The sequence below is a fragment of the Trachurus japonicus genome, chromosome 21 (assembly GCF_045865225.1).
Source record: "Trachurus japonicus isolate A0001 chromosome 21, Traja_1.0".
NCBI lineage: Eukaryota > Metazoa > Chordata > Actinopteri > Carangiformes > Carangidae > Trachurus > Trachurus japonicus.
In genome coordinates, this window is record NC_140927.1 from 21,973,879 (window position 1) to 21,996,871 (window position 22,993).

Sequence of the window (22,993 nt, forward strand, 5' to 3'; positions counted from 1 at the left end):
GTTGCACTCCTCTGCATTAATGGGTTATTTTATAAAAATGTTTTCCACAGCCTGAGACCTCTGGTGCACACACTGGAGAGCTCGGAATCCTAATCAAGTCCAGTGACATATTAGGAATTGACAATCTCAGAAGATAATACAGTGTGTGTTTGCGAGTTAGATGTGTTGTGGGTCATCTATCCAGAATTGGTGTGGATTGGCTGGTCATTTGCTTTCTCCTCTAATCCTGCGAAGAAATTACAGTCCATTTGTGTTGATTATCCGAGTATGGAGGAGGCACTTCAGTGAAGATGTAAGATCTCTGCTACTGAGGAAACATTCAGTTGATTTACTATGTGGATACTAGGCTGAGCCTTCTTCCTCTCTGTTTGTGCTGCTGTTTGTTTGGCTAAATCTTTTTTTTTTCTCCCCCTACACACAAATGCACTTACACACACACACACACACACACACACACATACTCACACATGTGCATAGACAGTTAGACAGTTTGTGACCCACAAATTCAGCTCATGATCCTGCTAATTATTATTATTCACTGCTTCACACCCTGTGAGTGAAGGTCTAACACTGATCTTCACGTCAGCCTTGCCAACAGGGAACATACAGCCCAATGATTTCCATAGTGGGTTTAATATCATTATCAGCCTCACCCCACCCTGCATCACCCAGTACAGCACATCCCAGCTCTGCTAAAACCAACAGAGAATACTAAAATCTATTATTTGCTTCATTTTGTATTTAATCCGCCACGCTTAGCAGATTTCTATCTGATTCTTTCATTCTCATTTTCCCTTTTCTTTTTTTTTCAAATGACTGGCAAAACTATAATTAAATAAGCCCGGCAATTAATAATAATAAAAAAAAACATTTGCTCTGGACAATGTGACTGAGGTTAACATTTTGTTAACATCTCTTCCCTCCAGAACAGAATAGTGGGGATAGATACGTGCTCATTATAAAATATAACAATACAAGCATTAATTAGGTATAAATGTATATTTGAAAAAACAACTATGATGCAATGCAAAATCTGTGTCAAAATCAGACTATATTAAAACTTAAAATCAGGAGCAGCACTGTCCGATGTTTTGGTAATTACTCTGGAGAACTTTGTAGCAGCATAATCAGCAGCTCCACTTTTTACTGTCCCTTTTCTCCCTTTTCTGTTAATGTGAGAATATTCTGGGACGTCTGTATTTGTTGACTGTAACTGCAGTGAACAGTGTCCTGTTGCAGCAGGGGGTATGGGTGCACAGGAACATAACAATCTGACTACAAAAAACTGCTGAAAGTGATGAGAGAGTTTCAAGAAATACAGGTATGACATGTAGACAATTGTTAAAAAATAGTGTATTTTATCTGTAGTTGTTAACAGAGGGTGTCAAAGTGTCAAATTAAATGTCATCACATGAAAGACATCTACGGAAGGTACATACACCTTGACTCGCCTCACCCAAGCATTTATACACATACACACCACACAACACATGTTGTGTGAACAACTCAGAAGCTTAGTCTTCTACTACACTTTAGTGTATTGTTACAGCCATACAATACAATATAACTGATATACATTAGAAGCAAGAGGAATAAAGGGGAGAACTGATAATCCTGTATGTCTCAAATTGTATTATCAATAGTCATTCAAAAGATTTTCAAAAATGTTTCTTTCGGAGATAAATTACACACGGCATTCAGACTGCTTTCTGATCAATCACTGACTGCTGAAATTAGAGTTATTAGACTTATCTTCTGTTGTTGTTCCTCTATGACTCTATCATTGTGTGTGTGTGTGTGTGTTTTTTTAATGAAACTGGACTCACCTTTGTCAACATGCATCCTCTTTGCTTCATGGCTCATGTCGTGGGCCAGGTCTCCCTCTTTAGGTCCAGGGGGCATGTTGGGGGACAGGCCTAGCAGGGCTTGGTTCATGGACAGGCCATTGTGGTGTGCCGCTGGAGAGAGGATAACGAAAAGGGAGAGACGTTACTTTCTTTACTGTTTTTGATAAGACAAAACAACAACAGTTTGTGGTGAGGTAATGCAGAGACGTACGTATCCTGTCTGAGGAGCTTTCTGTGTGGGCTGGGGAGCTGGATACACTGCTGCTGCGGTGGGACGATGGGTGACTGCCTGGCCTCCTGTTGTCTTCTAAGGAGGGGGCAGGGGAGGGACTGTCTGGCACCCGTTCCTGTAGCCCCAACAGCCACAAAACCCACACACGCACAATAAATATCCAGCCGCAGACTGAAACATTTCACCCACACAGGAGCAGAAGCAATGGTTCCATTTAATCTGTCTTTGCTTTCTTTAAAATTTACCTTTATAACAGAGGTGACCATTCTGGAGGGCAGGCTCTGGCCCTGTGCTGCGGCGGCCATGTTTGCGATGGTGCTGAGGTGGTTCATCTGGCTCATCGCCATGGTGACAGAGGCTGGGGGCAGGCTGACTGGGATCAGGGGGTGTGGCATCATCATGAAGGGGAGTTCCAGACCTGAGACACATGAAGAGGTCGTTGGTTACTCAACGATGCGTATTATGAGTGAGAGATATTCACCAGGGGGAAACTTCTGAGGCTCCGTCTGAAAACTCAGAAAAGCTGCTGCTGTTCAGTCAGTGATCAGTCATTTCCATCAGTGAGATGAGCCTTTAAAACTGGTGTCCAATAACACTAAAGCTTTACACTTCAATCTATCAGGAAAAGAAAATGGAACAATTCAAATTAATTGCTTCTTGGGTATCCTTCCATGTTAACATAATACACATAAATGTTTTACAATATATGTTAATAATAGATTCTTCTGCAATAATAATAAAGAAAGCGGGGATGATAACTATATACACAGTCATTCAAAGACCAAAGTTTACACAGCAGTAAAGTTGCATCAATTATTCTATGATGAATAAAAAGGGCACATTATGGAAATTGTCTTAATATTTACATATAAAAAATATCACTGTACTGTAAAAACAAAGGCAATCTTGAAAAGCCATTATCCAAATGACTAGTTAAACGTGCTAATGACAAACAACTACTGTTAGACCACAGTATGGCAATGACTTAAGGCTAATTATATAGCAGCCCATATACCAGACCATGAGGAAGAGAGTGACGAAGAGAACGAGACCAAAAAAGAGTCACTTTCAGCTCTGCACAATAATGGGATTTTCATTTCTCTCTCCTTTATATGCACACAAATTATTCCATTACAACATCAGAGATATCTTACAAATGTTTTAAATTATTCAATTGCTGTCTGGCAATAGACGCCTAATTGGGGAAAACTGAAGACATTAGTAGTCTGAAAATGTAAAGAATGTCTAATAAAGATACCATAGGGGGTTCGTAGTTAGTCAAAATGTGGCCCTGCCCTGTGCTTCTGAATGGCTTAATGAAAACAAGCCAACTTTCAAAGGACATGAGCGCAGACAGAAGGTCAAAGCTAGGTGTCTGTACCCAACCAACCAAGCCCCCCCAACTCCCTCCCTCCCTCCTCCCCTCTCTCTCTCTGCTCTATAGGGACTTTGAACTGGCAGGATCAAAAGTGACTGGGAACAGTTTGGTCTCATTCCTCCGCCACTCAGATGCTTTTCCTCAAATGCTTTAAAGAAAACCTCATAGACACTATTGGATCTGATTGAGCCTCTCTGTTGATTTTTCACTCCTTTTTTTCTCCCTCTTTCTTGGCAGCCCGGTTCAAGGTAAAAAAGCTGCGTGAAAGAAAAAGAGAGAGAGAGAGAAAAAAAGATACTGCACTACAGAAAGCTGATCCACAAAACAACTCCACTCTTCTTTTCTGACAAAACATCAGTAGCCAAAGGGCAAGGAGATCTGCATGGCGGAGCCTCTAAAGAGAAGGACACTGGTTGAAAATGAAAGGACATGAGAAGTACTCCTCTCTGTCATTCCCCTCCTTCCAAAAGAAGCATTGATTTCCATAAGAAAGATGGCATGCAGTTTCTCAGTGGCGAGTATTCCCAAACAATATAAAGCAGGGGAGATTAAAGAAAGGCGGAAGCCAAGCAGCACCTTGTATCAGCGCCTCTGCTGTAGCACAGACTGAATCAATTACTACTCAGCAGGCTAAGCTCAATTAAAAAACACCACAGAGGGCCTGATTGCGGAGGTACTTACTGTAGGACAACATGAAGAGGTCTAGGCTACCTATCAGCCTTTCAAGGCCACTCAAGGGCCAGAGTGAAGAGACTTATTCTACCTTTGAGGTGGATACATTACACCAATTCAATCAAAAACAGCCACATGCATAAAGACACACGGACTTAATTGGCCAAATTTCCACCCAATAAATAAAGTATGGGGGGAAACAAGGTGGCGAATCACCTTGATAAAACACAAGTAAACTCTGTGTAAATGACATTCCTCTACTTGGTGGTTTCATTGTATTTGCTTGTACTTGATGGTATATGAATCTCAGCGATGTGTCTCCACCTGAAAGACAGCCTGATGGGGAAACACTGGAGCTCTGTTCCCTCCAGTGGGTATTAGTCTCGCTTTCAGTGCCTGTCCAGCCCCTTTCATGTCACCCCATCCTAAAGCGGTGTTTCTCCCATAAAGGCCCATTCAGGCCACTGTAGGGGAATGTGCCACAGACCAACGAGGGTCCACCAAATCCCTTTATTTGGAGCTGAAAGGAGCCAGGTGAGGAGGATATTGGTTTATTCATCGAATCTGGTGTTTTTTTTGTTTTTGCAAGACAAGTTAAGTGTTTTCGTTTTATTCATATGCAAGTTTTTCTCACTGGCTGGATTTACTCTTGTTAAATTAAAGGATTAAATATAATTTATATGCCATGAATTTCTATATTTCTTTAAAAATAATAAACAGAGTCAACAAACATCAGTCAGACTCATTAATCACTTGGATATTGTGTAGATACTCCAGTGGGGAAAACCATCAGAAAGATATTTGTCAGTTTCTGTTTATCTCTGATACAGAAGTTCAGACCTGATGAGAGGTGAATTCCCACAAGCCCCCACCCCCCTCCTCTAGCTCCTGAAGGGCATAAACAATACATTTGGAGTAATTTACCTGAAGGAAGCCTGAGGGACCTGCAAAGGTGAACTCCTATTTACCATCATTAAAACTACAAATCACTTAATACCAATATAAACAGCTCAGCTATTATGTTGTGCAGTGCTTGGGAGTTCACGCATGGATAAGCAAAGATCTGAATCGCGGAGGATGAATTGAATGAATTAAAACAGCCCTTGGTAACAACATGATTAAAAAGCTGTTACATCAGAACCAAACTGCACGGCTGACGCTAAGTCCAACACTTAAAAGAATCACGCCGAAAAAAGATTGAATGTTGAATGTTTTAAAATGATTAAAAAGAGAGCAGTAATTCATTTTGATGACAGAAATGATAACCTACGGTGATTTGCGCTGCACTTAATCTTCATCTAAACAGGACTTCAGCCTTTGCGGCCATCTAACCCTACAGAGGAAAATAAGAAAAAAAGAAAAAAAAAAGCGGAACTAAGCCATTGTCATTTAAAACGGTACGAAGGTAGCAGCCAACCCCTTACCCTTAACTCTGTTGTGGACAGATTTCCCCTGACAAAAATTAAACTAGCTCCTACTTGGCACTTTATTATCTCTTCAACTGAATGATTTATTGTTTGTGGAGCGAAAGAACCAAAGAGAGGGGGAAGATTACATTTCCAGCCAAAGCTCAGGCCTGATCTCGTTTTTTACTCCCTCTGTCCAGGAAAAAAGCTCCCGACAAACAATAATGTCAGCTGTAATTGATCGGAGGTCGCCGGCTGGGCCTGCAGTAAAAGCACACTATTTAAGCGACAATCGGCCCCGCGCTCTTCAGACGCTGGCTAATGAAGCTGTCTGTCTGGGCTATTTACCTTCTCTTAAATGGAAGGGGAGAGATGTACTGTAAGAGACAGGGCTGGAGAGGATCTGCCTCTCGCTCCCGTGAAATAGGACCTGCACATGCCTCAGGAATGTATAATTGGTTGGCGGAGCCAAAGCTGTGGATCCGGTGCTAATTAAATGACTTGTTTAAAGCCTATCTGTCTTTGTTTGGGAGGCTCTGGGCTTCAGAACAATGCATTGTAAATGCTGTTGTCAAACAAACATTCCTGGTTATCCTTTGATTTGAATTGAACAAGACAAAAGGCTGATTTGCTCAGTGCTAAGCCTTTTGGTTTTTCATGGTGTCGAGATATTTTTTTTTCCCCTCCTCTGATCTGTCAAACTGAACAGGACCATTCCAGTCAAGCAGCTAAATGGACTGACTCACTGCACAATGCGTACGCAGTCTGCCGCTGCACAACAATCTGAGTTTTCCTCCTAATTGCGCTTGTAAAATGCCCCCATGTCGTGTATGTATTTCTCCAACAAAGGTGAGACGGTGGCGCAACACACATGGAGTCTTTGTTGTGGTCATATCAAGGGTTTGCACACCAGTCCCAAAAGGAAATGAATGGCTCATGAAAAAGTGTCTGTCATGCAGCAAGACATTTAGAGGTTTCTCCATAGCACTAATCAGCTATTCATCTTTACTATAACTGTTAATCTCCCAAATCAGAAGCCCTGGCATGTGAGCTGGGGGGAGCCTTATAGCCATTAGATCAAACATAAGACACGGGCTCTATAAATATGCTGTCTGGCATGGTGGTGCCACTTTATACAGCAGAAGTGCATGCTTACATATACACAGAAACACAACTGCTCTCACTCGCACACACACACACATACGCACACACGCATACACAAACAAGAAAAAACAGACACACACACAGATGGCAGGTTCAGTCAAGGCTGGTGAGTCCTGTTTCTCATTAAAATGGGGGGGGTGGGGGGGAGGAAGGTATTGAGCTTTGATGTAGCCACCCACAGCCCCTCAGTGTCATTGAATGAAACTTTGAAGCCTTTTGTGTTTACGCAGTTAATGTTGATAATAAAGCAAACATCTTGTCTTTGTTAAATACCTGCCGCACAACTCATGTATATGCACACACACACAAAGACACATGTGTGCGCGCACACACACACACACACACACACACACGCATGCATGCGCGAACAGTCACATAAAAAGAATACATCTCGCCGTAACAAGGAGAGGTAAACATGAAAACATATGGGTACACACTCAGACTGTGATGCAGTGGAGATAATTGTGTATAGGTGCGTACACACACACAGACACATACACACACATGGAGCCGGCCAGACATAAAAACACATGCAAACAATATGCTTTACATTCCAAGAGCAATGATGACTGGATACATTTCAATCCCGTTCTCATCAACAGACAAGATGTGTTTAGTATGTCAGGATAAAGAGATAGACTTTCCAGTGATTCAGGTGGGCAGAGATTCGCTGCCAAGATGCCTAATGTAACATAATGTAAGAGAAACCATGATAAGAAAACATTTCTGGTTTGATGAGGTAACATAATTGCTTTCCTACCCAAACCACTGGAGTGTAACATGTGGTAGAAATTATGGAGGAGACAGACAGAGGTGTTTGTCCTTTAAGTGTATAAAATCTAAGGCAGGCAACTTTTATAGGATAATTTAAATCCTCAGCTCTAATGGCACGCATTCCTTATGAAATTGAAAGATCAATCATCTCTGTGACAGATCTGTTGTGAAAAAACTTCTTCCTATCTTTGAAGAGAAAATGCTAAACACGTTTCGCCGTCCCCCCCTCTCCGCTGTCGCCCCCACCCACCCGCGCTGGCCCCCCGTTTTAGCTGTCTATTCGTCTCTTTGCTGAAAATGTTAACGAACAGGGCAATAATCAAGCCATATGCTTGCATGTGGCAAACCTCATTACAGTAAATGACCTTTACCAACCAATGCCAACATCCTTGTGCTTGATAACACTGAGCGTATAGAGCGAGGGAGACAATGGTGGGGTTTAGTTAACGCAATCATGCATATGGCTGGGGGTGGCCGGTACAGCCAGGCCTTCAGGACACATTAACCAACAGCATTCTGGCTTCTGTAATTTGGGTCAGAACCAGGCTCACTTTACATTTGTCACACATCACTCTTGATAAATACACAACATCGGCGCGAGAGCGGCAACATCCGATCACTGACAATAAGCCGGGGCAGGGAGAGTGCTGTGAGCAGAAGAGGAGAGCAGAAGGAGAGGAGAGATATTACTAGCAGCTGTTACTACTGCGGGTGCAATATATTCAAGCCCAATCAATAAAGCTCCTACAGACAGTGACACCCAAGCAGACAGAGGAATCATTTTCATCTGATACTTAGCAAAGGCTCCCCTTTTAAAAAGATTGCTTTCAGTCAATGACAACCAGTTGTCATTTGACTAAGGCTCCTGAAATGAAATATATTGACGAGCGTTATCAATCACGGCCCACTCTGTCGTCATATCACTTTGTTGGAAGAAAGGATGGCGGGCGGAGTTGGTGTCGGGGGGGTGAGTGGGTGGGTTGGTGTAGTATGGTATGGTATGGTGTGGTGGGGGGGGATCAGTTTGCATGTGGTCATCAGATCATCCGTTTTAATTACAAAATTAGCATCACTACCTCCTGTGCTCTCACTTCCTCCATTACAATCACCTCGTGAGAGAAAATCAGTAATGCAGTGTATAGTTTATAGTTGCAGTGCTAATGAGTTCAAGGTGAACCGTGTGATGTATCTGACTCTAATGTGAATTTTATATCAGTCCAGGAAAATGCAGTTAGTTTGGATTTAATTACATTTATGTACACAGATCAAATAAAACATAACACTGCGTTGAGGTTATTTCAATTATTTTGTTGGTGTGATGCTTTGTGCGGGATTCTAAACACAATTTATCCCGAAATGCCTTCCTCTGTTTGTTCACACTGTGAAGGACATGCTGAGATTGTGAAATTCCTTAACATTGTTTGAACTTGCTTGCTCTCTCCCTCTTTATCTTGGTCCCAGAGGAGCGGCTGTGTGATGGCGAAGATGTCTGGGCTCAGTATGGCTGATAGCTCTATTTGGATGAAGGTTCCCATATCATAATTGAGAAGAAACACCTTCCGTTTCGGGCAACCGAGAGAGTGTTTTTGTGGAACAGAACCAACTATTTCTATCACCACGAAACGCTCTTTGATTCTGCCACTGATTGCCGCACAGTGAAGCATTGGAGCATTTTTACGCAATAATCACAGTAAAAGAGATCGTCATTTTCTTGTTGTCGTCGCCGTATCGCCATTACTGTTATTGTGTACACTGTAATATTATTACTCTATGCTAATGTGTCCTCTTAGATGGTAATCATAGTGAAATGAGAGCACATGATATCCAGGCTTTAATGCTGCAACATTGTAGTTGTGTGTGTGTATGTGTGTGTGAAAACTGCTCCACAATCTATGCAATTACACGCTGTGTATATTTCACATTACTCCAACCTGCGAAAGCTCATCATCACTGAAAGGTTGAATGTCATTTATTACACGTATCACATTTACACCAAGTGACATTGTCTTTTCAAATTGTGTTGTCTCTTCACTTTCAAAGGTCAGCCCCTTCCCTGGCTAAATTCAACCTGACAGAGAATAGTGAGGAGGGGACAGCCGAACGCATGCATCACCCCCACATCAAAGCGCTCCAAATTAATCTATCCAATTAATGAAGAATGAGGCCTAATGTTGATGAGGGATGACAACTCGACTGGTCAGTTGTTTTTTATAGCTCTGCTCCTGCTATTGTGAACTAACCGCAAGAGACAATCAAACAAATATTTCCGTGACATGAGGTTTGTGCAGCGTGTTGTCTCTCCCTCCTCGCGTCTCCTCCTCTCTGTAACGCCGCAACTCCGCTGCCACTCAAAGATGATAGAACTTGATATGGATCATTACGGAAATAATGTTTAATCAATTCCCCCAGTTATTGTAATCTATTTCTGCAGTTGTCTGCGTTCGTGTATTTTGTAGCTACATCAGTGTGCCTCACAATTTCCCAATCATGCATATTCAAGTGTTACGCTGATGCTTAACAGCCGACGCAACTGGAATTAGAACGAGGACATTAGACTTCATTAAAAAGAGAAATCATTATCAGGTTTATCTTTTGAAATGTCTATTAAAATGTGTGTGTCGTTCTTCACTTATCTGTCACCTGGTTCCCATGAGCCTGGCAGACTAATAGAGAGATGGTGAGGGCTAAAGCCCAAGAGAGAGACAGAGACCCATCAAGCTCTTCACTCAGGCTGGAAGGCTGTCTGTCTGCTCTGCTACTCTCTGTCTAGCTCAGTGTGTCTGACTCAGTTACCCCCCACCCTCCCCAATCCCCAACACTGGCAGCTCAAATGGACCCTATTTTGTCCAGTTCAGCCGTGATACCTCAGGAAAAGGGAAAATCAAAACAAGCCACATTGTAATGGCATAAATCACGCAAGACAATAATGTGTTACAGTGAAAGAGGTGTTGTATGTTCGCGAAATGAATTCTATTCAGCCTATGGCTACAATCTAGTCTCTCTCAAGAGCTTCGACTGACAAAGGCTCCCACAAGAGAGCTAGAGAGGAAGATGGATGAAGTTGCCCCTAGACACTCATATCAGGTCAGTATGTGCTTTATCCCCTAATGGTTAAGGTTAGGATTGAGTAGGGGGTGATACTAGATCTGAGCCTGAGGGCCAATGTTCTGTCTAGAGGAGCAGGAAGTAGCCACCATCCTCCATCATGGCCCACATTTAGCTGCGCTGGGCCACCAGCACTAGAGCAGCTAGCAGGTTGGAGAGAGCACAGCTAGCTAGTTGGATGTGTCCTTCCACCCAGAGAGCTTTATTATTAGAAAGGACATAAACAGACTAATTAAATCGCCGCAGTGGAGCTGGGCTGACAGCTGGCGCAGAGAGTGTGACCAAACAGATCCCTATCAAAGTACAGAAGCAGTGTCTCTATATGTGTCCTGCTTTTGTGTGCATGACTGTCTCTCTGACATGCATGCCTCTATGTTCTGTTAGTGTATTGTACATGTATGCACGGCTGTAAATTTTTTACCCGTTTTAGACGTGCATTTGTTCTATAATTGACGACTATCATTTTTTTTCCCACCGCAATCTCATTCATACACACTGTCATCTTAATGTCTTATTTATCGGTCTAGCGCAAAGCACATTTACTCACGGATATGATCCAAAATGGTACAAATGCTATCCAGCAGAGCAGTAAACACTCCAGTAATTAGTGCATGGTCTCCAGGCTGACTCCACTCAGCTCTGCAGCATGGCCAAGCGCGGACCCCATATAGAGAGGAGCCTAGTTATGCATTGATCTCAGAAAATTAAGGCTAACTGTCCCAGATTGCGGCGTCTTGATGTACCTTCTGGATGGGCAATGTACTATACATGTATTGTTTGTAGAGTAAACAAGATGATTTGGGCTCGCTGTGCTTTAAAATGAATACATCTTGAATAATTAATGTGGCCCCTTAAAGCGTTGTTATGTGTGTGTGTGTGTGCGTGTGTGTGTGTGACCGCGAACGCAAAACCACTGATGATGAGTGTTGGGACTCAGCCCAGTCAAAATGGTGAACAAGACTGCTGCCCTTCTCTTCTCTCTCTCTTCGCCCTCTTCTCTTCCCCGCTCTTCTGCCGCTCCCCTCAGCTCCTCACCTGGAGCTACTGCTACAGCTCTCCAATGATACCTCCACTGGTAGCGCCGCAAGTGCCTACCAACGGATTAAAGAAAAGGAACCAGCTAACACGACGCAAGCTCTGCTAGTTGAGCTACGGAGCCACAAAACAAAGCAAGACAAAGACACAATCACTGGACTTGACAAACCGCAACAGGACCGGCAAAACGGAGGATTACCTTGCACCTTGAATAAGCATAGAGTACTTCAACCATGCCAATGTATGTATTGATTGAAATGGCTGTCTGGTGCCCCGAGGTGGATTTAATAAAATTAAATCCCATTAATAATTTTTATAGTAATTATTAATATTTTGGTATTGACTAAGTTGTGCTAGAGCACAACATGAGAAAATATGGTTTTAACAAGTCAATAATGGTGAGTGCAACAAGACTGGCCTAATCAATGAGGCTGCAACGTTTGCAAACAAGGACTTGAATTATAACGCCAATAATTGATCTCTTCCATTTTTTCCTCTCTCCTTTGTGTGATGTCATTGTTCATTGATTGTTTCCTGTCAGAGAGGGATGATGGGAAGTTTCAGTTTGTTTTTGCTGTGACTTTTGCCCCCCCCCCCCCCCCCCCCCTTTCCCTTCCCCTCCACCTTTCCCTCTTTTTCTCTCCCCCCTCCCTCTCCCCTTCCTCCATTTGAAATTTGCAAGCTGTAGCACCAGCTTAACCAAAAAGGATTAAGTCCCATACCCAACTGAGAACACAGATAATGCTCAGTAATTGGTAAAAAATGAAGATGAATGGGACAGCTAGATAAGGACCAATTAGCTGCTGGGAGTGTACAGCTGTGGTCTCCTCACAGAGCGCTCTCAGGGGCCAAGGCCCCCTCATTCTCTCTCGCGCGAGCACGCACGCATACACACACGCCGAACGCACGCGCGCACGCATGCAAACATGCAAGCATGAGGGTGGGGCTCGCAGAAATTAGCCTGATGACCCTGGGAAGAGAGAATGATGCTTCCTCATCATCTCACCCAGAACCTCTTCCTCTCAACTCTCAGTCAGGCAACACTCCAGGTACCTGTCACCACCCGTCCAGTCTCAGCCTCGCATGTGGCTCCCCCGCTCCCCGTAGGGCGCAGACAGCCTGGACTACAGCCACACATGTGAGACAAAGGGCTTTCAGGTTTTTTCCAAGTTAACGCTGCAGAATGTAACTCATCACGCAGCTTACTGTAGTTATTAGGGCAGATTTTTAAAAAATGTCCGATTGTTAGTGTACGATGTGTGTGCGCTTTCTCTTCCTGCGGTGCCGTCTGTTGGCGAGTTGTTGGGTTGGCATGTCGTGGCATCATCTGGCTGATGACAATGGAATTCCCATATCTAATTACAAACAAGATTTCAGCTCCATTAGAGTTGTGTGGTGAGGAGTCAGATGAGTGGCAGGGCAGCACCCAGTGGCCAAAGAGAGACAGAGGGTGAAACACGGGGAAGTAAGTGAGACAGAGCAGAAACCAGACGGAGAAAAGAGGGACAGGGGGGTGAATGTTGTCTTATCCTTTCTTCCCACTCTTTTTCTAAAGGGTCTCTGAAACACTTTATTTTCCTTCTGCAGCTGAAAAAAGCAATTCCTTTCTCTTGAAATTGGCAGGTGTTTGTTAGTGGGCAGCTGACAATATTTTCTCTCCCAGTAATGAAGGTTGTGGCTGGGGTCAGTGCACTGGGAGGGAATGGCGGGCTGTTTATCCCCCTCAAGGCCCCGCGCCACACGTGTTTTGCTTGGTTTGTGATCTGTAATTGTGGCATTTCCTGAGAGGCGCAGGAACAATCCACATTGTGCTTTGAGAGGGCCCTGTCTGCCCAACTAAGGAGCGTAAGAAAAAAAGAAAGGAGGAAAAAAAAAATCAAAGACAGACGCCCACACACCTCTCATTCTGTCTCTATACATTTTTATGTCACCATATGTCCACGTTTCATCTGTTTCATCTGTCTCTCTCATCTACTCTGCAAAAAAAAATACCTGTTTCCTCTCTCTCCTCTCACTCAGGATGTTTGGTTATTTTGGCTGAGAGTTGAACTGGCTGTTTTTTCCCCTTATAATTAATAACATTGATGCAAACAGGAAGGTCTAATTGTGATGAATATTTAATGCGAGGCAGAAACATTAGCCTGTTCAGTTTACATCAACACAAAGACAGCGACGGGCAATCCAACTCTACAAACAGAACAGAGTGTCCTTCACTGGCTGTCTCTGCGGTGCTTTGCTTTAAGTACTTCACAATACAAGATATGCTTCTGACAAACACTGAGATGAGGCACCTGTATTTTAACCTGAGAAGGGTGTTGTTTTTTTGTTTTTTCAACGGGTTTATGTAGTAGCTCTTTCTGATTAAATGGATCCGTGTCCTTAGTGGTATTATGAGAGGCACGCTCATTATCATATCAATTCACTATCATGGTTGGTAACATCATTTGTAGTAAGTAAACACGTCCGCTTGTGCGAGTCTTAGTTTAAGCTGGATGATTATAAAAACTACAGTCCATTTCCTGAGAGCAGCTGTGGTCTGAGTCAGTCAGAAAACAGCATGAAGTCATACCCCAGTCGGTGCTGTGAAGCACAACCAGTCCAGTCCCAACAAAGCAACAGCCAAATACAGTCCTCCCTCTGCCCACTCCGCACTATATCAGTCAAGTGATTTATAAGTTTAGATTGCGATTGGATAATAGGCTTGAGAGCTGGACATATTAGGCATTCACAGTCCAAAATAGTTCATGAAAACATACAAGAGTGACACACGTTAGGAATGTTAAGTAACCCCGTAATCATGCTTTGTTTTAAGTCAGTTCGTATCCTTTTTTTCAAAATTACAAAATGCTTCCATTTAAAATAAACACACGAGCGGAAGCCTGGGGCTAGATGAAGAAGACGGCATACTGCTCGCTGTGTTTCATAGCCCTGCAGTGCAGAGAAGGCCATATTTCTCCAGCGTATTATCAGGATGACTCCTGGTGGCCACCCTGTCACAGGAGAGTGCTTGATATAAACAAGAGATTGCTGCGACACCCAGTAATCAATATTAGGATGGTTTCAGTACCAAACATCATTTGTCTCTGCAACCATTCCTTTGACCAAACGAAGCATTAATTCAAATCATAAATCTGAGCTGATTTAAATCCGAGGAGAGTGAGGGAGAGAGAGAGGCCCCTGTCTGACTGCCTGCCCCTAATGATTTATTTTCTACATTTCTGCGAGCGAGAGATTTGTCCATACTCACTGACAGGTCACCTTCAAACGCCAGTGGCAGACTGTTCATCACCATGCAGACGAGCATCTCATCGCTGCGAGTAAATATTAAAGGAAAAGAATCCAATTGATTGTGGATGGGGCCGAGAGGCGTCACTGCCATATATTTCACTCAGAGAGCTAATGCTGTGGCCCATGCACCCACACCTAGAGCTGCTACCCCTTGCCAGAATTATGATTCTAGCGGGAGCCTGTGTGGCTGGCTGTGGGCTCAAGGTTACAATTTAAATTGTAAAAAGATAAAACAGTTTCTTATTAGCTCCATTGCCATAGCCTTGCAGTTGGTACTCACATTTATCTTTATTTCCGTGACCTCGTATGCTCGTATTCTCTTTTTTACACACTCCATTCTCTCAGAGTGATGACCTCACACTTTATGCATTTTGCATTGTTAAATCTGCTTAGAAACACATCCTGTTTTCATCCCGCACGCCATAAGCTCCGTGGTGTCAAGTATTACTGTTGAAATGTATTCAGGAGTCGAGCCATTTATTACTGTAAATGAATCAAAACCTCCATTTAGCAACCAAAGCTACAGGGATTACATTTGGTCTATAATTTGGAATGGGCTCATGAATCCGCACTAACATACATTATCTTTCTCTTTAATACACTAAGTGGTTCTGTGTGATATTACGAAAATCCTTCTGCATTTTAGGGCTAATAATTAATTGAAATGGCACATAGTGGAAAAAAAACAGTGCTCTCACAGCAATTCAATTAGACCTTGTTAAAAGCTGATAGCTTTGGGAAACAGTTCACAGTTTCACTTAGCTATTAAGAATGTTTTTTTTTCCTATCCTTTAACACAAAAGTGTAACACTTCAAAGTACAACACGACTTACCTGAACAGAGTTAACATTCACACTGTACCCAAAATGAATAAAAGTGATATTAACCAAAAAGCAGCATAGAAGAGATTTCAGACTAGCTGTGTGTATAGGAGCAGCTCCTCTGGCAAAAAAAAGAGGTGAAAGCTGCACACATTCATCCTCAGTAAACCTGCAGCATGTGATGTTGTTCTACCTCTGGGTCAAGATACAGAAACATGAAAGACTCAGTCATAACTCAGTGGTCCTACATCTGAATCAATGGAAATTCTACAAATCCTTCGATTTAAGAAAGGTTTATAGATTTCTTCATAAATCTGCACCATTTTCAATCTTTTGTGAATTTTGATGCAGATATGAGCCAGGATACAAAAAGAGAAGAAAGAAAAAAATTGAGTTGATGGGTGCGCATACAGTACTCACTGCTAGCTTTAACTTGATGGTGCTCTGCCCATAGGCGGGGCAGATGAAACTTTGTAGTTTTAAATGGTCATTACTGAGTGATGAGACAGTTGAAATTAATTCTTCTACAAAGTAATTTAAATAAAGATTTGGGTGTTTTCTTTTTTTAAAATCATGACAGTAAATCATCAAATCTTCATTAGTCCCAATCAGCATTCAGTATTATATTATTATTATTATTTTGTTGCAGATGCATAGCGAGATTCAAATTATAGTTAATTTTTTAACATTTTTCTGTATCTTTTATTAAAAGGATGGAAGAGGTGTGAGGTCTCTCATTGTTTCAAGTATGTAAGTCTTTGTCTGCACAGCCACAAATAACAGTTTGCAGCAAGCGTTGTGAGAGTACGGGTATGTTTATGTTTGTGACACTGTGTGTGTGTGTGTGTGTGAAGGGCATCCTCACCGACGCTGGAGCTGAGGTCTCCATTCTCTCCGTCGGCCCCATGGTGGTTTGCGTTGCCGTGGTAGCTGCTCATCGCCTCCAGCTTGATCTTCTTGACCTTCATGGCCTCTGCGATGGCTGCGTTGGCAGCTGCTGCCGCCGCTGCTGTCAGGCCTGGAGAGAGCAGGCAGAGGAGACAGAGCTCTTACAGACCGCTACATGTCTGCTGGGGCTGAGCCACTGCACCTGCAAAACCTTTTCAAAAAACCTGCCCTCGCAGAAAAAAACAAAAAAAAAAACAACGAAGGAGGAATTTTGAAACAATAAAACAATGAATAATTTTATACACTATGCGGAATAAGCGCCTATGAGATCAAGGCTTGGTTTTTCATCTTCTGACAGGGGATATCTTCACAGCAGGTTATCATGATGATGGGATGGATCCCTGTGTGTGTGGCAGCATATGATTTTTATGAATGTTTCACCAACCCTGGCATTCCTCCCCACTTTATTGATGTATTTCTACCTTGATGGGAATAGATGCAGTCAAGATAATAGTGCATGATGTAAGCATTTTGTGTGTACTACTCATAACGCACAACGTTTGTGTACATATAATGGAGGCACGGTGATACGGTGTGACACGCCGGAGAGAAAGTGAAACAGGAAGTGAGACAGGTGCAGCATGTGAACGAGCATGGAGCGAGGACTGCGTCTTAAAAGACCTCTTAGTGAGGCTATTTGTAATGTATTCATCAGATCCAAATCACCCAGAATAATGCCCCGACATTGGTATTCAAATTCTTCACAGCTATATACTGTAGTGCTTCATAATAAGAGGGCTCTTCTCAGAGTCAAGGCCAGTAATCACGCAGAATGGAAAACTATAAACAGTGTACCATGGGTTCAAGTATTTTATTCTTTAATACTTGAAAATGGCTTTGAGTTTATTCAGCACTTAAGAGGGCCATGTATGAAAATTAACTGAGGGACATGATCTGTTAAAGAAAAAGAGAAAAAGGAGGCAATGTATTCAATTCAAAACCTTCCCTTTACATTCTCACAACACATATAAAGGACTTTTGAAATGGGAAAAATAATGAGGCGACTTGCAACAGGAGCTGCAAACTTTTGTAAAGTGTGGTACATACGGTAGACTGGGCATAAAAAATAAATTCATGAATTAGAAAATCTGAGAAAATTAAGCATTGTTTGTGACATATTTTGTTTTATTTATGTTTGTTTGCACAACATTATTTAGCCCTTAACTGCCCATAAAATCAAAGAAATCTTGTCTTGTCTTTGCCTGTGACTGTCATCAACCCACACAAGTGTTTGTGTTGCGCTGCTTTATACAATGCAAAAATAATAATACATTCTCTAATATGGATATTGCTTTCTCATTTTCTATCAATGTCTGACAACATGTCAGATATTTTTTGAGAATTTGAATGGATTCTTCTGAGGCTCAACGCTGCTGTTTTCTTGAGCAGCCTAAATGACTATTGACACCACATTTTAAATGATCATTCACATCTCCACCGCCACCTCTGAATATATACTGTAGCAGCGATATTTTACATGCTCGTCCACCTCGATCAAAACGGACTTTATATGATTGATATAGTAAGTCTGAGATTATAGACATACATATGCTTAGCACACTGCAGAGATCATAAAGCACTGGTTTGTCATTGTGGTACTTCCAGGGTTCTGGTGTATCGAACGTGACTGAAATCTTTATTCATGAGGCTGGTCTCAAACAGCAGGGACAGATAGTGGTAAAGCTCCTCTAGGCCTGGCGTGTCTCTGGAGAGTCCCACGACTCTTCTTGCCAACCCTAGCAACAAAAAAATCACAGCCGCATGGCAGGAAAAAGATGTGTACCTATTAGTGGAATCACTCATATCCACAATACAGTATATCACCTGCCCTTTTTTTTTACACAGGCTGCTTACACTTGATATGCAGGTTTGCCTTACGTTTGATGCAGAACAAGGCAACGTCTGCGTTTATCATCACTAAGCTGTCACGTCTTCATGATGGGACTCAAGAGAAGCTATTAGCCATTCAGTTGAGGGGAGACACAAGTACAAGGAGAGGTAGAAATCAAACATGTGGCTTTAATAGATACACACAAGCATGCGCACACCACACTGAGGCATGGGCGCACACTGACAAACACATACACAAGAACAAACCAGCCCAGCCCGGGCACCCTCTCTCTCTGCACTCATCCCCCAGCTGATAGGCAGATGGCGAGAGTCACTCTGAGCCACTGACATGGAGGTGCATATAATTTAAAGCCTTGTTTGCATCTTAAAATACATCAGTACCATATTGACGTACAGTATACATCATGTCAACGAGGGCCCTCTCGTTTGCAATGGGCCCTGGCTGCTGTTCCATATGCATAGGCAAGAGCAGGAGTAGGGGGAGTGGGGGGAGTGGGCATTGCTTCATAAGAAGGTGATACTTTTCCACATAATGAATGTGGCCTCTGCCCAGTCTGAAGGTCAGCCTTCATTTGTGTATAATGGGCAAGAGTCAACTGTTTTCCAAATGAGACGTATGCAGAACAGACTGCCGAGTAAATATTGAAATCACCTCTGGGCTGTTTGTGTGATAAATTCCCCCCACAAATCAGGTGCCGCTCAAAGGAGTGCCGCAGTGGTGCTCTATGATGCTCTCTAACTTTGGCTGTGAGAACATCGGGGTTTATTGCACTGCAGCCCCTCATTTGTTTCTTTTTCCTTTACAAACTGGACTGTAAACTGTAAAAAAAAAAAAAAAAGAAAGAGAAAAGAAAGAAAGGCAAATAAAAAAGTAAATGCCTCCCTGCAGAAGAAGGCAACAGATTTGGATCTAATGTTTAATGAGTAAATAAAAGATAAGAAACAGATCTGTATGATGGTAAAATTATCACTTTTCCATTTTTCATCATCATTCTCCTGCAACCTCCACCCCTTGTGTTTGACTAAGTGACAAACCACATGAATCGAAATCTTTGTTCTGATAATTGTTTCATTTCAACGGATCAATTGTCATATCCACATAACACACACCCCGATACAGTGGCTGTTAGGAGGTAGCCCGGGAGATGCAGGCGCCCAGCAACAAGTCTATTAAGCCACTAGAAGTCTAAACGTCAACAAGACCAATCCCACTCAGCGCTAATCTGCATTCATTACTATGCAAACAAAACAATCCAGCCTCATATATTCTTTCAAAGTCACCTTTAGATTCAGACACTTTCTCTCTTATAGACACACGGTCAGAATCCTCCTGAGCACAAAACAAACAGCCCATCACGGCCGCATGTAGAGAGCCGCACCAGTCAGTGAACAGAAAAAGGGAACATTTCAACAAATAGAGAATAGCATGGCACTGTCACATGGGGAGCACAAAACAGCAAATAACAGAGACAAGGTCTGATGGTAGCCCTTGGAGCAGCTGTCATATTAAATAATAATGAAGGATCTATTAATATGCAAAGGAAGCAGCAGCCGACTGGCTTAACGCTGTCATGCCTCTGCATATTGTCAGGATCTTCATCATTAATTAACATGCTAGCTGCCCCATACCTGCGCCAGTGTCAGAACATTCTTACAACAAACACCCCAATGCCTGTGCCCTCCGCAACTAACTCGTATAATTAAATTAAAATCAGATTAACTTCACATCAGTACACAAAAGACTGACTTTTATGACTTTCTCTAGCCGTGATAAAGGAAGGAAAAAAATAACCAGAGCTTATCTGTTGTGTTTCTGTTCATGTCTCTGTTTGGGACTGCACCATGGGCAACGAATGAAAACACACTTTATTTATCAGGCGAGCGGGATAAGTAGAGAAGAGACACTCCATGTCAATGAGCATGGTCGCCTAATTTAATGCATGGACTGGTGGCAGCGCAGCAATGACAAACTGGGGTTGGGAACGACGCGACTCTTAGGTACGCTGCACCACTTGAACTGTGCTATCCACATCATGACAAATTTAGTATCAATTACAAAGCGCGCTAACCTTCTGACAAGCAGCGAACTGATAGAGGAGGGGTAGAGGCACAAAGAACTGACACTAAATTACCTGGTGCATACTGGATCTATTTTAAAGCAGCTTGAAGTGGCACCAGATTAGATGATCCACTCTAGAAGCTGACGTGCTAATTGTACATCAAAAGAACATAAATATTACAATATGTCTCCACCTACTCTACTTGTAAGAAGAAACGGCTCTCAGTAACCGGCGCTGGTATCTCTCACACACGCACACACACTTGGTACAGTAAGGCTTGTGAGGTGTCTAGCATTAGAAAATATTGTTTTTATCGGTAAAGTAGAGGATGCACCCCGGGTAAGATGTAGGTGACATTCATTTCTCTAATGGTAAATGCAGTACTCTTGCGTTATTCAAAAGGTTGAAGCCATATCCAGGACATAAATGAATTATATTGAAGCTGCTGCTTAAGTAGTGGCCAGAGTGTGAGTGGAGGCCCTCTCCACTTTAAAGGAGATGTCATCTCAGTGTGGTGTCAGTCCACAGCAAATAATCCGATTTGAGGGCCAATCTGCCTGTAATGCATCAGCAACTGGAAAGGCTCCAGAGCAACCCCCCGCCCGCCCCCCTCCCTCCAACACCACCACCACCACCACACCAACCCCCCCGCCTGCCCGCCCCCCTCGGGCATGAACGCTAGCATGCACGCATTCAAGAGCCACACACATGTGTCTTTCACACACATATGAGGGTATTTCCTTAAATGGAAACCTAAGCATATTAAGATGTCCTTTTCTAAATGGAACCGGTGTCAAGGGCAAAGATACATATGTTAACAATGTGTTTCACATAGGCTTCTCTGGTCCTGTTCAGAGTGTGAAGAAGACGTCCATCCACCGTGCTGAATGCGGTCATTGATTTTAATCTGATGTGATTTCAGCCTATGTCTAATCTCCATGTCTAATAACTAAAAAAAAACATTTGCTGATCGCGGCTCGGCTGATGAAATCACTGCAAACAAAATTCCTTAAAACAGTGTAAAGTGAAAAATGATGCATTGGTTCTGTCAGCTCATTCTCCCTTACAAGGCCAGAAGATTAGATAATTGATTTTTCTTTCTTTCTTTTTTTTTTTTTACTTTTATTTGCCAAATTTGAGTTTGAGTCAACCACTACAGAGTGATAAGGGGCTGGGGGAGAAGCACCGGCGTCGCTTATTTACACGTGCAACACCGGGAGAGAATTGACATTCTACTGTGAACAAAACATTTCATGGAGCGTTTCACTCTTTCTCCGCAGCCCAAATTAAACTGTGCAATGACTTTTTTTTTTTTTTTTTTTTCATTTTGGCGTCTTGGTGAAGCCCGTCAGCCCATATTCCGTCTGTGAGTCGAGGCGGCAACTCATCTGAAAAATGAGCTAATCTGACATGACATGATAGTGTAAGTATTTAAGACAGATTCTCAATGTTGCTTTTTTATCATCAATCAGTACATTTGGACATGACAAGGAGATCAATTAGTTGCCTGCTTAGATGCTAACTTCTGTGTGGTCAATTATACTTCGTTATTAATCTGTCAGAATCTGTAACTTCCTTGACGTTTAATGCTTAATACCATCATCAAAACAATAAATGGTTTAATTATAACACCGAAATTGATGGAAAAGTTCTGTCTCGCCACAGTTAGGAGGCTTAAGGCAGTTATGAGAAGACCAAAAAACCTCAATTACTTTATCTCTGCCCCCTGAATACCCTGACTAAATGTCAAGATCATAGAGTCCCGCTGGGCTTAAAGGGGATGATATCAAAAGGCTTTTCTGTTGCTTTATGTTCCACTAAATAACACGGGTCTTTCTCAAGTTTGTCCTCCTCTGTGTTCACTTCGGCCTTTAAGTTCGCCTTCTATACTACAGCGCAGATAGCCAGTGACCTCACCCTATTCCCAGAGTTCAAAGCACTAGCCTGTGAGCCTCCATTGTGCTGAATCACAAGGATGGCCCAGTGTGTGTGTGTAAGATTGAATTTCAAACACCTCACACACGCTGCTTTTCTGAAGACGAAGTAGAAGAGAAACAGTTTTTTTTTTTTTTTACAAAGACGCAAAAATCAATGAGTAAAGATAATTACTAGTCTGTTGAAATTGCTATACACTAAACATCACAATGGAAAAGCAGCTGTGGTGATTCCTCTCTTTGCAAAAAGAACCACAGTTAACAGTTGGTTAAATACAATGTGTAGTGTATGCCGAGTGAGCATTCAAAGAGCTCCTTTTTGACAGTACAATATCATTAAACACATATCAAAAAGGAGAGCAAAATATGCAAATCAGAGCTCTTACAGCCACCAACATCAAAGCAGTCACAATGAAGCCAGCCACAAATAGAACAAAAGCATTAGTTGCAATAAGACTTGGCCCAGGGGTAAGTTAGG

General features: G+C 42.5%; 1 protein-coding gene across 2 annotated transcripts in view; it reads right to left on the bottom strand.

The window, feature by feature from the left end:
• The window catches only part of dachd (dachshund d), a 93,872-nt gene that overhangs the window by 21,320 nt on the left and 49,559 nt on the right, over positions 1-22,993 (bottom strand). For both annotated transcript variants that reach the window (XM_085764278.1, XM_085764277.1), the window contains exons 3-6: positions 16,588-16,740; positions 2,325-2,497; positions 2,059-2,194; positions 1,827-1,958 (exon numbers count right to left, since the gene is read on the bottom strand). In XM_085764278.1, the coding sequence (XP_085620404.1) occupies positions 1,827-1,958; positions 2,059-2,194; positions 2,325-2,497; positions 16,588-16,740 (594 nt within the window). The remainder of the gene's footprint in view (positions 1-1,826; positions 1,959-2,058; positions 2,195-2,324; positions 2,498-16,587; positions 16,741-22,993) is intronic.